Consider the following 13,074-nt stretch of genomic DNA (forward strand, 5'->3'; position numbering starts at 1 on the left):
GGAGACGGAGTTGAATATACGCAGGGATGCGCAATTTCTATCGCTCGACGCCCTGGACATGTAGTTTTGTGCACCGGGCATGTGTTTTTTTTTTTACATTTAGCCCTACTGCGGGCAAGCAGACCACAGCAGGGCTTACATTTTGTTGTTTTGTATTATTGTTATTTAGCGCGGCTGCGAGTGAGCAGGGGACATATTATCCAATGTGACAGTGTATCAACTCCCTGTGTGCAACCAGCCTCCCCTGTCAGTGAGAAGTACTCTCGCAACCCCGGCGGTCATGTTTGTCTATGTGTGTGCCGGGTCCGCCCCCTCCCTATCCTCCAGTGCTTCCCTTGTTAGCGGTAGCATGCTGACTTCATGCCGGGACAGCCAGTGCCCTGTGAGACTTCCACCCAGCCAGACCAATGGCGTTTGACACAGAGGAGTTCTTTAATGCGCCCCAGGATGTTAACCTGTCCCTGAATGTCTATCTTTTAAAGCGCTTTTTCTAACTGCAACGATTCCAGGCAGCCAGAAAGTGACAAGTGCTATATTAAAGCATGTCACAAAGGGCAGCATTACAGTTAGAAAAAGCGTTTAAAAAAGATAGACATTCAGGACAGGTTAACATCCTGGGGTGCATCAAAGAACTCCTCTGTGTCAAACGCCATCGGTCTGGCTGGGTGGAAGTCTCACAGGGCACTGGCTGTCCTGGCATGAAGTCAGCATGCTCCCGCTAACAAGCGAAGCACTGGAGGATAGGGAGGGGGCGGACCCGGCACACACATAGACAAACACGACTGCGGGATCTTGTGAGAATACACCTCACTGACACGGGGAGGCTAGTTGCACACGGAGATCTACAGGCATGGCTTAAAATTCTAGCTCTTTCTCTTACATTTCTGGATTCTTTACATGCATCACAATATAATAGGAAATTGGTAATCTACTGCACACGTGCCAAGATTGGCACACAGTCTAATTTTTTAATGGCAAGTAGAGTGCTTTGCTGTTGGTATCAATTCCTGTTATATTGTGATGCATGTAAAGAATCCAGAAATGTAAGAGAAAGAGCTAGAATTGTAACTATGGGCTGTAGATATTGACAACAGGCACAGGTAAAAACCTATTCAGGAGCTGCCACCTTGCACAATGGGGGTTAAACAGAAAATGTCATGTGCTAAACCAACTAGAGCATGACATTTGTTGCATTATACTGTTCATTTAATGAATTAAAGTTTAGCACTGTAACTTACTAAGCAAACTACATACCCCTACATTAATGGTGAGTAGAAATATCATTTTTAGAGGCAATAATACATTTAAAAAAGTTGCACTTTTTTTTTATCCCAGTTCAGAAGAAAAAGTTTAGGTTTGCATATCTCTTGTCCAACATTTTACCACACATCCTTTAGTCTTTGTAGGAAGTTTACTTTGTACTTGACATTATAGTTATGTAATGGAGCAGACTGGCTGGGGGGGGGGTCAGTATCTCTTTAGATCTAGGGTTCTGCTCTGGTGTTATACCCATATTACTGTTTGATTAGTGCCTTAAGCACTATCTTCAGTTATAAGTTAGTAGAATGGAAATGTTTTCCCTGGGTAGGACCCCCATGTGGGGTTAGATACTCAGATTTTTGTCTTTTCGTGTAATTTAATGTTGTATGATTTTCAAAACTAATGCGTCTGCTTATTGCTATATCTGAGGTTCAGTGCATTGGTTGCTGCCAATTTTTCTAATACATGATTTTCTGTCTTTAGCACTATAATGCCTGTAACCAATATTTGTAACGATGTTATACATTGTTGTAGGCACTACTGCCATAGTCCGATTTGGGTTTAAAGATAATTTTTTGCCAGTACAATACTACTTGAATTTGGTGATCTTCCCTTCTCTAGTTTGTGGATTATATTAATTCACTAATTTCTAATTATTGATTTCCTTTATAGTCTTAAATGGACGCAAAACCTCTATTTTTGTGATTCAGATAGAAAATACAGTTTCAATCAACTTTCTAATTTACTTCTATTATCAAATTTGCTTAATTTTCTTGTTATCCTTTGCTGAAGGAGCAGCAATGCACTACTGAGAGCTAGCTGAGCACATCTAGTCAGCCAATTACAAGAGACAAACGTGTGCAGGCACCAATCAGCAGCTAGCTCCCACTAGTGTAGGATTATTATTATCATAGTTTATTTGTAAAGCTCCGCCAAATTCCGTAGCGCTATGTAAGTATCTATTCTTTTTTAACAAGGGATACTAAAAAAGCAAAGCAAATCTGAAAATAGAAGTGGAATTGTGTCTTAAAATGACATGCTCTGTCTGAATCATGCAAGTTTAATTTTGACTTTCCTATCCCTTTTAAGTATATGAGAGATGGTATATACAGTCATTTATTTTGGCTGTTCATTGGTGGGGAAAATAATAGCCATACATTTAAAAGCCATAAATTATGTTTCAGGCAATTCATGCATATCATGTTTAGTTAATGTATGACTTTTTATGGCTATTATTTAATATTTTTAATGTAAAAATGAGAACGCTGTCTCATTCAGTTATAATGGACCTGATGTTTTGTTTAATCTCACTACCCACTTGCATTTGTTGATTGCATTAACGTATTGTTAGTTCTGTCTCCTAAATTGTTATCAATAAAAACCTTATTTAAATACAGTTTTGTTAAAATTATTAGCAAATCAGGACAAGTAGATTGTCACGGGGGACAAGTAGATTGGGCTCCTGCTTTAGTCCCTTGGACAAGTAGTTTTTTTAAAAATTTCCACACCCTGTATACGGGTTCGTAATTACAGCGCTCTGATTGGCTGCTCTTTCCAACAGGGCTGTGACTTCCTGGGTACTGTCAGTGCGACGCTCCTGTGCGATTAATCATAAGATGTTTTAGTCTGCCTATATCAGTAAGCTCATTGTATTGGAAATTTGAATATGTTATCATTGCGAGATAATTTACCTCAATATGTATATAAGATACACTTTGCACAGTCTGGTTTGGTTGTATGTTCTCTGATTGACCCGTGAGTGGGCGGGGATATTGACATATCGGCTTTTTGTGTTCTTAGATCTGTGCTGTCCTCCCTGTTCTGTCTCTATGCTTCATCAGCCCTCTCCCTTAATATAAGAGTCACTAGTATAGTTTACACTCATATTATATGTATGTACATATATATAATGTGTATATTATATATATATATATATATTATATATATATACACACACACATTAAAATGGGTGGAGCCATCTTAGGGGGCGGGGCTAGTGCTCCCCCATCTTCAAAAGTCACCAGCCGCCACTGACATTGCACCATATTTTGAAAAATACTTACCTTTATCTTCTGCACAGCCGGATCGGCAATTCCCCACCCGCTTCTTCCTGCTGTACAAGGAATCTTCATCAATACAAAACAGAGTGACCAGAATGTATCAGACTAAGTGTAACAAAAATCTATGTGTAAAATAACGGCCCCTGTAAGGGACTATATGATCTAATCCTAATGGAGAGTTCATTATCCTAATAAACGGTGAGCTCGCATAATATATCAGAGCTCTTTAGTCCCCTCATATTTGTGTTTAAATAACATTGATACCGAAAGCCAACTAAAGATTGTTGTAGTACATATCACATTAAAGACCTCTTTTAATCAAATAATAGAATATAATGCTAATGTGAAAATATCTAATGTGTGATATTCACACATTAAATGTTTTTACATTAGCATTATTTAGCACCCATGGCGGTGCCCTCTCTTTTGCAAATAAACACTCGTTCAAATTCAAAGAAATTGTGGGTAAGAAGAAAGGCTGGACTCTAATGATGAAAATTCCTAAATGCAGGAGTAAAATCAGTATCTCTATACGGAGTCTCAGCAATTGCTTCTAAGCCACATGCATGAGGTATGGATGTACACATAGTCACAACGTCAATAGTCAGCCAAGCAAAATCTTCACACCACTTAAAGTTCTCCAGTACTTGTAGTACATGTTTGGTGTCTCTCAGATAGCTTGGGTTGTCTGGCCACTAAGGGGTGAAGCAGTGAATCTAACCATTGAGAAAGAGGCTTGGTAAATGATCCTATCCCACTTATGATAGGACTTCCTTGTATATTATCTAAGAATTTGTGAACCTTTGGTGTGGGCAAATCCACAACCCCTCTTGTTCAGCATTTTGCGATTCACCACAACAATAAAAATAGAAAAAGGCATTGAGATGGTGTGTAATAGAACAAGTCCACATCAAAAAAAGAGGGGGCGATCGACAAAAGATGCTGAACAAGAGGGAAATGTTTTGGTTTTTTTTTTAAATTGAAAACTAGAATACCCAATGGGCTTAATTCCTATTATGATTTAATACATTTTTGCAATAGGTTCTGTTGGCTCTTTTATATAATTCACTAACATATTTTGTTCTCTGATACAACATGGTTTGGTGCTGCGTGTTTATGCAATTGTTGCAATATTCACAGTCATTACTATAATGATGAGAAAGGGAATACACGTCTCTTCCCCCTCCACCTGATGATCTGAGAACAAAATATAACAAGGATTGTAGGATGGATATTGTATTTTAAAATGAATGTTGCTTCGGTACTTGTGTTCCTCATTCAAGGAATGTACCTTATAGTTTAATCATACATCAGCAAAAGAGTACATAGATACATTTCTCTTGTAAGATGTATCAAGTCCACGGATTCATCCTTACTTGTGGGATATTCTCCTTCCCTACAGGAAGTGGCAGAGAGAGCACCCACAGCAGAGCTGTCTATATAGCTCCCCCCTTAGCTCCACCCCCCAGTCATTCTCTCTGTCTGCTTAACTGCTAGAAGGGCAAAGAGCTATGTGGTGACTAAAATGTTAGTTTTTTATTTCTCAAGCAAAAGTTTATTATTTTAAATGGTACTGGTGTGTACTATTTACTCTCTGGCAGAAAAGGGATGAAGATTTCTGCAAGGAGGATGATGATCTTAGCACTTTGTAACTAAGATCCACTGCTGTTCTCACAAGGCCTGAAGAGTACTGGAAAACTTCAGTTGGGAGAACAGTTTTGACATTTTAGCACGCAGGGCGTTATGGCTTAAGTCCTGGTCTGCTGATGTGTCATCTAAATCTAAACTTTTGAACATCCCTTTCAAAGGAAAGACCCTATTCGGGCCTGAACTGAAAGAGATTATTTCAGACATCACTGGAGGAAAGGTCATGCCCTTCCTCAGGATAGATCAAATAAGATGAAGATCAAACAAAATAATTTTCGTTCCATTCGGAAATTCAAGAGTGCTTCCGTTTCAGCTTCCTCTGCTACAAAGCAAGAGGGGAATTTTGCCCAATCCAAGTCAGTCTGGAGACCTAACCAGGCTTGGAACAAGGGTAAACAGGCCAGAAAGCCTGCAGCTGCCTTTAAGACAGCATGAAGGGGTAGCCCCCGATCCGGGACCAGATCTAGTAGGGGGCAGACTCTCTCTCTTCACTCCGGCTTGGGCAAGAGATGTTCACGATCCTGGGCTTTAGAAATTGTGTCCCAGGGATATCTTCTGGAATTCAAAGACTCCCTTCCAAGGGGGAGATTTCTCGATTGTCTACACGCTGTGTAGAAGATCTTCTTACCATGGGGGTGATCCGCTCAGTCCCAAAAGAGGACAGGGGCTAGGGTTCTACTCAAACCTGTTTGTGGTTCCCAAAAAAGAGGGAACTTTCAGACCAATCTTGGATCTCAAAATTCTAAACAAGTTCCTCAAAGTTCCATCATTCAAGATGGAAACCATTCGGACTATTCTGCCTCTGATCCAGGAAGGTCAATATATGACTACCGTGTGACTTAAAGAATGCATATCTACACATCCCTATTCACAGAAATCATCATCAATTTCTCAGATTTGCCTTTCTAGACAGGCATTACCAGTTTGTGGCTCTTCCCTTCGGGTTAGCCATGGCTCCAAGAATTTTCACAAAGGTGCTAGGGTCCCTTCTGGCGGTTTTTAACGACCTTGGGGCATAGCAGTGGCGCCTTATCTAGACGACATCTTAATCCAGGCGTCGACTTTTCAGCTAGCCAAGTCTCACACGGACATTGTGTTGGCTTTTCTGAGATCTCACGGGTGGAAGGTGAACATAAAAAAGAGTTCTCTCTTCCCTCTTACAAGAGTTTCCTTTCTAGGGACTCTGATAGATTCGGTTAGAAATTAAAATATTTCTGACGGAGGGTCAGAAAATCAAAACTCTTAACCACTTTCCGAACTCTTCATTCCATTCCTTGGCCATCTGTGGCTTAGTGTAATGGAGGGTAATCGGACTCATGGTAGCGCAATGGACATAGTTCCTTTTGCCCGCCTACACCTCAGACCACTGCAACTATGCATGCTCAAACAGTGGAATGGGGATTATGCAGATTTATCTCCTCAACTGCATCTGGACCAGGAAACCAGAGATTCTCTTCTCTGGTGGTTGTCTCAGGACCACCTGTCTCAGGGAATGTACTTCCACAGGCCAGAGTGGCTCATTGTAATGACAGATGCCAGCCTGCTAGGCTGGGGTGCAGTCTGGAACTCCCTGAAAGCACAGGGCTTATGGTCTCGGGAGGAATCTCTTCTTCCGATAAACATCCTAGAACTGAGAGCGATATTCAAGGCGCTTCAGGCGTGGCCTCAGCTTGCTGCAGCCAAATTCATCAGGTTTCAGTCGGACAACATCACGACTGTAGCTTATATCAATCATCAAGGAGGAACAAGGAGTTCTCTAGCGATGATGGAGTTAACCAAAGTAATCTGATGGGGCTGAGGATCACTCTTGCCATCTCTCAGCAATCCACATTCCAGGAGTAGAGAACTGGGAGGCGGATTTTCTAAGTCGTCAGACTTTTCCATCCGGGGGAGTGGAACTCCATCCGGAGGTATTTGCTCAGCTGATTCAGCTATGGGGCACACCAGAATTGGATCTGATGGCGTCGCGAAAGAATGCCAAACTTCCTCGTTACGGGTCCAGGTCCCGGGATCCCAAGGCGGTACTGATAGATGCTCTAGCCCTACCTTGGTCCTTCAATCTGGCCTACGTATTTCCAACCGCTTTCTCTCCTCCCACGTCTGGTTGCCATAATCAAGCAGGAGAGAGCTTTGGTGATTCTGATAGCACCTGCGTTGCCACGCAGGACTTGGTATGCAGACCTAGTGGGCATGTCCTCGGTTCCACCGTGGACCCTGCAAATGAGGCGGGACCTTCTAATCCAAGGTCCGTTCTCGCATCCAAATTTAGTTTCTCTGCGTCTGACTGCTTGGAGATTGAACGCCTAATTTTATCAAAGCGTGGGTTCTCTGAGTCGGTCATTGATACCCTGATTCAGGCTAGAAAAGCCTGTCACCAGGAAGATCTATCATAAGATTTGGCGCAAATATCTTTATTGGTGTGAATCCAAAGGTTACTCGTGGAGTAAGATTAGCATTCCTAGAATATTGTCTTTTCTCCAAGAAGGTTTGGAGAAGGGATTATCAGCTAGTTCTCTAAAAGGACAAATATCTGCTTTGTCTATTCTACTGCACAAACGTCTGACAGATGTCCCAGACGTTCAAACTTTTAGTCAGGCTTTGGTCAGAATTAAGCCTGTATTTAAGCCTGTTGCTCCGCCTTGGAGCCTAAACTTAGTCCTTAGAGTTCTTCAAGGGGTTCCGTTCCATAGATATTAAGCTTCTATCTTGGAAAGTTTTGTTCTTAGTTGCTATCTCTTCGGCTCGAAGAGTTTCTGAGCTATCTGCTTTACAGTGTGATTCCCCTTATCTTATTTTCCATGCAGATAAGGTGGTTTTGCGTACCAAACCTGGTTTTCTTCCTAAGGTTGTTTCTAATAAGAATATCAATCAAGAGATTGTTTTTCCTTCTCTGTGTCCTAATCCTTCAGCAAAGAAGGACCGTCTGTTGCACAATCTTGATGTGGTTTGTGCTTTAAAGTTCTAATTACAAGCAACCAAAGATTTCTGTCAAACATCTTCATTGTTTGTTGTTTATTCTGGCAAGCGGAGAGGCCAAAAGGCTACGGCTACCTCTCTTTCCTTTTGGCTGAAAAGCATCATCCGTTTGGGCCTATGAGGACTGCTGGACAGCAGCCTCCTGAAAGAATTACTGCTCATTCTACTAGAGCTATGGCTTCCACATGGGCTTTTAAAAATGAGGCTTCTGTTGAACAGATTTGTAAGGCGGCGACTTGGTCTTCGCTTCATACTTTTTCCAAATTCTACAAATTTGATACTTTTGCTTCTTTGGAGGCTATTTTTGGGAGAAAGGTTCTACAAGCAGTGGTGCCTTCCGTTTAAGGTCCCTGTCTTGTCCCTCCCTTCATCCGTGTCCTAAAGCTTTGGTATTGGTATCCCACAAGTAAGGATGAATCCGTGGACTCGATACATCTTACAAGAGAAAACATAATTTATGCTTACCTGATAAATTTATTTATCTTGTGATATATCGAGTCCACGGCCCTGCCCTGTTTATTTAAGACAGGCATATATATTTTTATTTTTAAACTTTCAGTCACCACTGCACCCTATGGTTTCTCCTTTTTCTTCCTAGCCTTCAGTCGAATGACTGGGGGGTGGAGCTAAGGGGGGGAGCTATATAGACAGCTCTGCTGTGGGTGCTCTCTCTGCCACTTCCTGTAGGGATGGAGAATATCCCACAAGTATGGATGAATCCGTGGACTCGATACATCACAAGAGAAATAAATGTATCAGGTAAGCATAAATTATGTTTTTTCCATGAATTAGGAACACAATATACTGTATGTTTAAATATTTGAAAATGTGCTACTATTGAATGTTTTATATTGTCTTTATATACGATGTATTGTGTTATGAGCACTGATACTTGCTAATATATGCATCCAATATTTTGTTTATAACATATATTCCTGCTGTTATTCTGGCAATTTTGATGTTTATATTACCGAAGGGTTTAAAGGATAGAAGGTGTAGGTTGTTTCGTTTAATAATGTTTTATCCAATTAAGTGAAAGATCCCCCTTTATAACCTGTTACAGGTGTGATAAAGTACATGGCTATGACTATGGCACTTCCCCGAAACGCATAAGCTGTACTCTTCACACAACCTTCTACCTCCTTGGTGTTTGTATCTCCTATTTTAAATTTGGATTACTAAATAAAAGTGAGGTTTTACTCATCGAACTCTGGTGCTGGAGCGTATCTTCATTGGATCTACTTGATACGTGTATATACACATATTAACACATAAATATATATGTATATAGTCATATACAGTACATATATATTTACAAATATGCTGCCATTGCTGCGCTACTTACCCGTTCACTGCACAATGTTCTAAGGCCATGTATGACGGCATCAGAACGAGGGCTGCCATTGGAGCCTATGGAAGCGCACTCTCGTGAACGCGATGCTTCCTAGTAATATTCGCATTTCGCTTTACTCGTAATACCAGCGCACATTAGCATGGACTGGTATTACTCAGTGGAGCGCTAATATAGCTTGCACGCAAGTGATATTTAGCGCTCCACTCGTAATCTAGCCCTTATTGTGCAGTTTATAAGGAAAAAATTAAATTCTGTTTTGTGTGATAAAGACCAACTTTATTCCTTAGCATTTAACTCTAATGCACAATCCAAAAAAGTATATTATATAAATTATATTTAATGTAATTTACATTTAAATTATATTTAAGTTAGGGGGGGTTAGGGTTAGACTTGGGTTTAGGGGTTAATAAAATTATTATAGTGGCGGCGATGTTGGCGGCGGAAGATTAGGGGTTAATAAATTTAATATAGTTGCGGCGACGTTGGGGGGGCAGATTAGGGGTTAATAACTATAAAGTATGTGTCTGCGATGTTAGGGGAAGCAGATTAGGGGTTTATAAGTATAATGTAGGTGGCGGCGGTGTCCGGAGCGGCAGATTAGGGGTTAATAGTATAATGCAGGTGGCGACAATGTCGGAGACGCCAGATTAGGGGTTAATACGTGTAAGATTAGGGGTGTTTAGACTCAGGGTTCATGTTAGGGTGTTAGGTGTAGACATATTTTTTATTTTCCCATAGGAAACAATAGGGCTGCGTTAGGAACGCTGCTTTTTTGCAGGTGTTAGTTTTTTTTTCACCCAGCTCAGCCCCATTGTTTACTATGGGGAAATCGTGCACGAGCACGTTTTGCCAGCTTACCGCTACCGTAAGCAACGCTGGTATCGAGGTTAGATGTGGAGCTAAATTTGCTCAACGCTCACTTTTCTGAGGCTATCGCCGGCTTAAAGAAAACTCATAATACCAGCGTTGGCTTAAGTGAGCGGTAAGAAAAAAAGGAGCGTTAGCCCCGCAAGCCTTACCGACAAAAACTTGTGATCTAGCCGTTAGTTTTTAATTTTACATTAGAGCAAATACCCTAGTGTTCAATTTATAAGGAATGCAATTAATGTATGGTAATACAATTTTGAATTATTTGACATCTAAGTGATATTAATGCACAGGGATATAGTCACCTCTGTTGATATGTGTATATATATATATATATATATAGATATATACAGTGTGTGTGTATATATACTGTATGTGTATATATATATATATATATATATATATATATATATATATTATATATATATATATAGAAGCCAAGTTAATTGCACTCACTGTTACAGCCACATCTGCCGGGGTGCTGCATGGAAATATGTAGCAATAACAATCAGTCCCCTAAGGGGAAGAAAAACGCTTTACTCTCCGGTCTTTGGCAAAAGTTAAAAGCCTTTAATCAATCCTCATAGGCAGTTTAGTTGTAAGAAATCATCCCAAACGTTTCGATACCTACTGGTATCTTTTTCAATGGTTAAAACAAAGTTCCTTGTGTCCCAAACAGCTCCTAACTAACCCACACACCACTCACCTATTTATATCCCCCGGTGCTAATGCGACTTCCGGTGTTCCCGGGACACCGCTTACACATACACTCACGTTATAAGTATTGAAGTAGAGACAGTCTACAATCAACGCATGGCTAATTACCATAGCCCCGCCCAGGCAATGACGAATAAAACGTCACCAAGGCAGATCATCAGAGTCATCGCGCATGTTGTGTTGCTGTATCCAGAATCAACACCGGAAAGTCCCATTTAACTACAGAAATCTAAAAATAGGATCACATCGTAATCCTTGTATTACAGTCCTTTAATTATTAAAAGTGTTAGAAAAACACTGCAGGGAGCCCTTGATAATGGCTAATACTATATTTGGACTAATCCACAACGATTATTTAGCTGAAGCCAAATTTCTATCATTAAGTCTAATGATTAACCTAATAGGAAAAACAATAATATTGATGAAGATCAACAAAGTAAACAAGAAAAAATAGAAAGATAATAGAACTAACGAAATAAAAATAAACTTAGATGAAAAATAAAGGATAAATAAATTAAAAAACACTAGAAAAATTAATACACTATTAGTATACTTCAAAGCATACTGGAGTATGGTAGAAATCACTGAAGCTAGCAACAATACACCACTTCCTAACACATCTCCAATTTAGAGGATAGGAGTCCCATGTAGTATGAATGTCACATTAGAGCAAATCAATTCAATAGTCCAGAGACAACCTAGATCGACACAATCATAGAAGCCTCTTCATAAGAATACATTGTACTCTAACTGCACATTCAATCCTTTAGGGGGTCACAGTGTCCCAGTTGGTAGATCCAAGATGTTTCCACTTGGAGACGTTTTGTGTTTCTATCACCCCCTTTCCGCAAGGGGGGCACATGATCAATTAGCATTGTCCTCAGGCTTGCTGGTGTATGTCCTGCCTGGAGGAAGTGCCGAGCAACCGATTGGTCCGTTGTCTTTTTGTCTATTGCTATTTGGAAATGTGAGTACCCTTATTTGGCTTCACATACATTACTATTCACTATGGTTTATTGATACACACATGAGACACCTCTCTTTTGTTTCCCAGATACCGTTATATTAGGGTTGTAGCTTCTAAGCAGTGTCCACTTTTAAAGGAATACTCTTTCATGCTTATTAATTTATTTAATGAAAATTGGAACTGCAAATAATGTGACTTACAATAAAGGAACATTTTATGAAACAAACAAGTAATTCCAAATAAAAATGTTTTTTGTGATTTTTTTTTTTTTTACAAGTGATTTTCTATTAAATATATATATCATATTCATTAGCAAAATGTGTAACATAATATGCCTCCCGAGATTTAGTCAATAGATTAACAATACATGTCTTTTATTGCAGGGATGATTTTGTACAGATTGGAAAAGGAGATAAAAATAACACTTTTGTAGTACACCACTGCTAATGTTGGATTTACTATATTCAGCGTCTGGGATACTGAAAATAGTGCAATCTCTGATTATGTGCCACTGCCTGTACAGCACAGCATTTACCCTGATTTGAAAGAAGAAACTGTAGTTGGAGATGTCATTTGTTTCTCATGCCTGCTGACTAACCAAGAAGGTAAGAAACCTTAACAAATCCTAAATTTAAGAAAGGGCTACGTACCATTAAAGGGACAGTCTACACCAGAATTTTCATTGTTTTTTAAAGATAGATAATCTCTTTATTACCCATTCCCCAGTTTGCATAACCAACACAGTTATATTAATATACTTTTAACCTCTGTGATTACGTTGTATCTAAGCCTCTGCAAACTGCCCCCTTATTTCAATTCTTTTGACAGACTTGCAGTTTAGTCCAATCAGTATCTGCTCCCGGATAACTTCACGTGCACAAGCACAGTGTTATCTATATGAAATACATGAACTAACACCCTCTAGTGGTGAAAAACTGTTAAATGCATTCTGAAAAGAGGTGACCTTCAAGGTCTAAGAAATTAGCATATGAACCTCCTAGGTTAAGCTTTCAACTAAGAATACCAAGAGAACAAAGCAAAATTGGTGATAAAATTAAATTGGAAAATTGTTTAAAATTACATGCTCTATCTGAATCATGAAAGATTTTTTTGGCCTAGACTGTCCCTTTAAAACAAAAACAAAACTCTGTCCTCCAGACAGAATCGATTGTGTCCCTTAAGCCTTAGAACATGGGCAATTTGTGCACATGTATATATTTGCATAT

The 13,074-nt window shown here is 39.8% G+C and overlaps 1 protein-coding gene across 1 annotated transcript in view; it reads left to right on the forward strand.

The window, feature by feature from the left end:
* Positions 1 to 13,074, forward strand: part of NUP210 (nucleoporin 210) — a 1,597,588-nt gene that overhangs the window by 1,147,556 nt on the left and 436,958 nt on the right. Inside the window, 2 exon segments of the mRNA XM_053721041.1 lie at positions 12,232 to 12,286; positions 12,288 to 12,453. Of these exon segments, the coding sequence (XP_053577016.1) occupies positions 12,232 to 12,286; positions 12,288 to 12,453 (221 nt within the window).

This window comes from Bombina bombina, chromosome 7, assembly GCF_027579735.1.
Source record: "Bombina bombina isolate aBomBom1 chromosome 7, aBomBom1.pri, whole genome shotgun sequence".
NCBI lineage: Eukaryota > Metazoa > Chordata > Amphibia > Anura > Bombinatoridae > Bombina > Bombina bombina.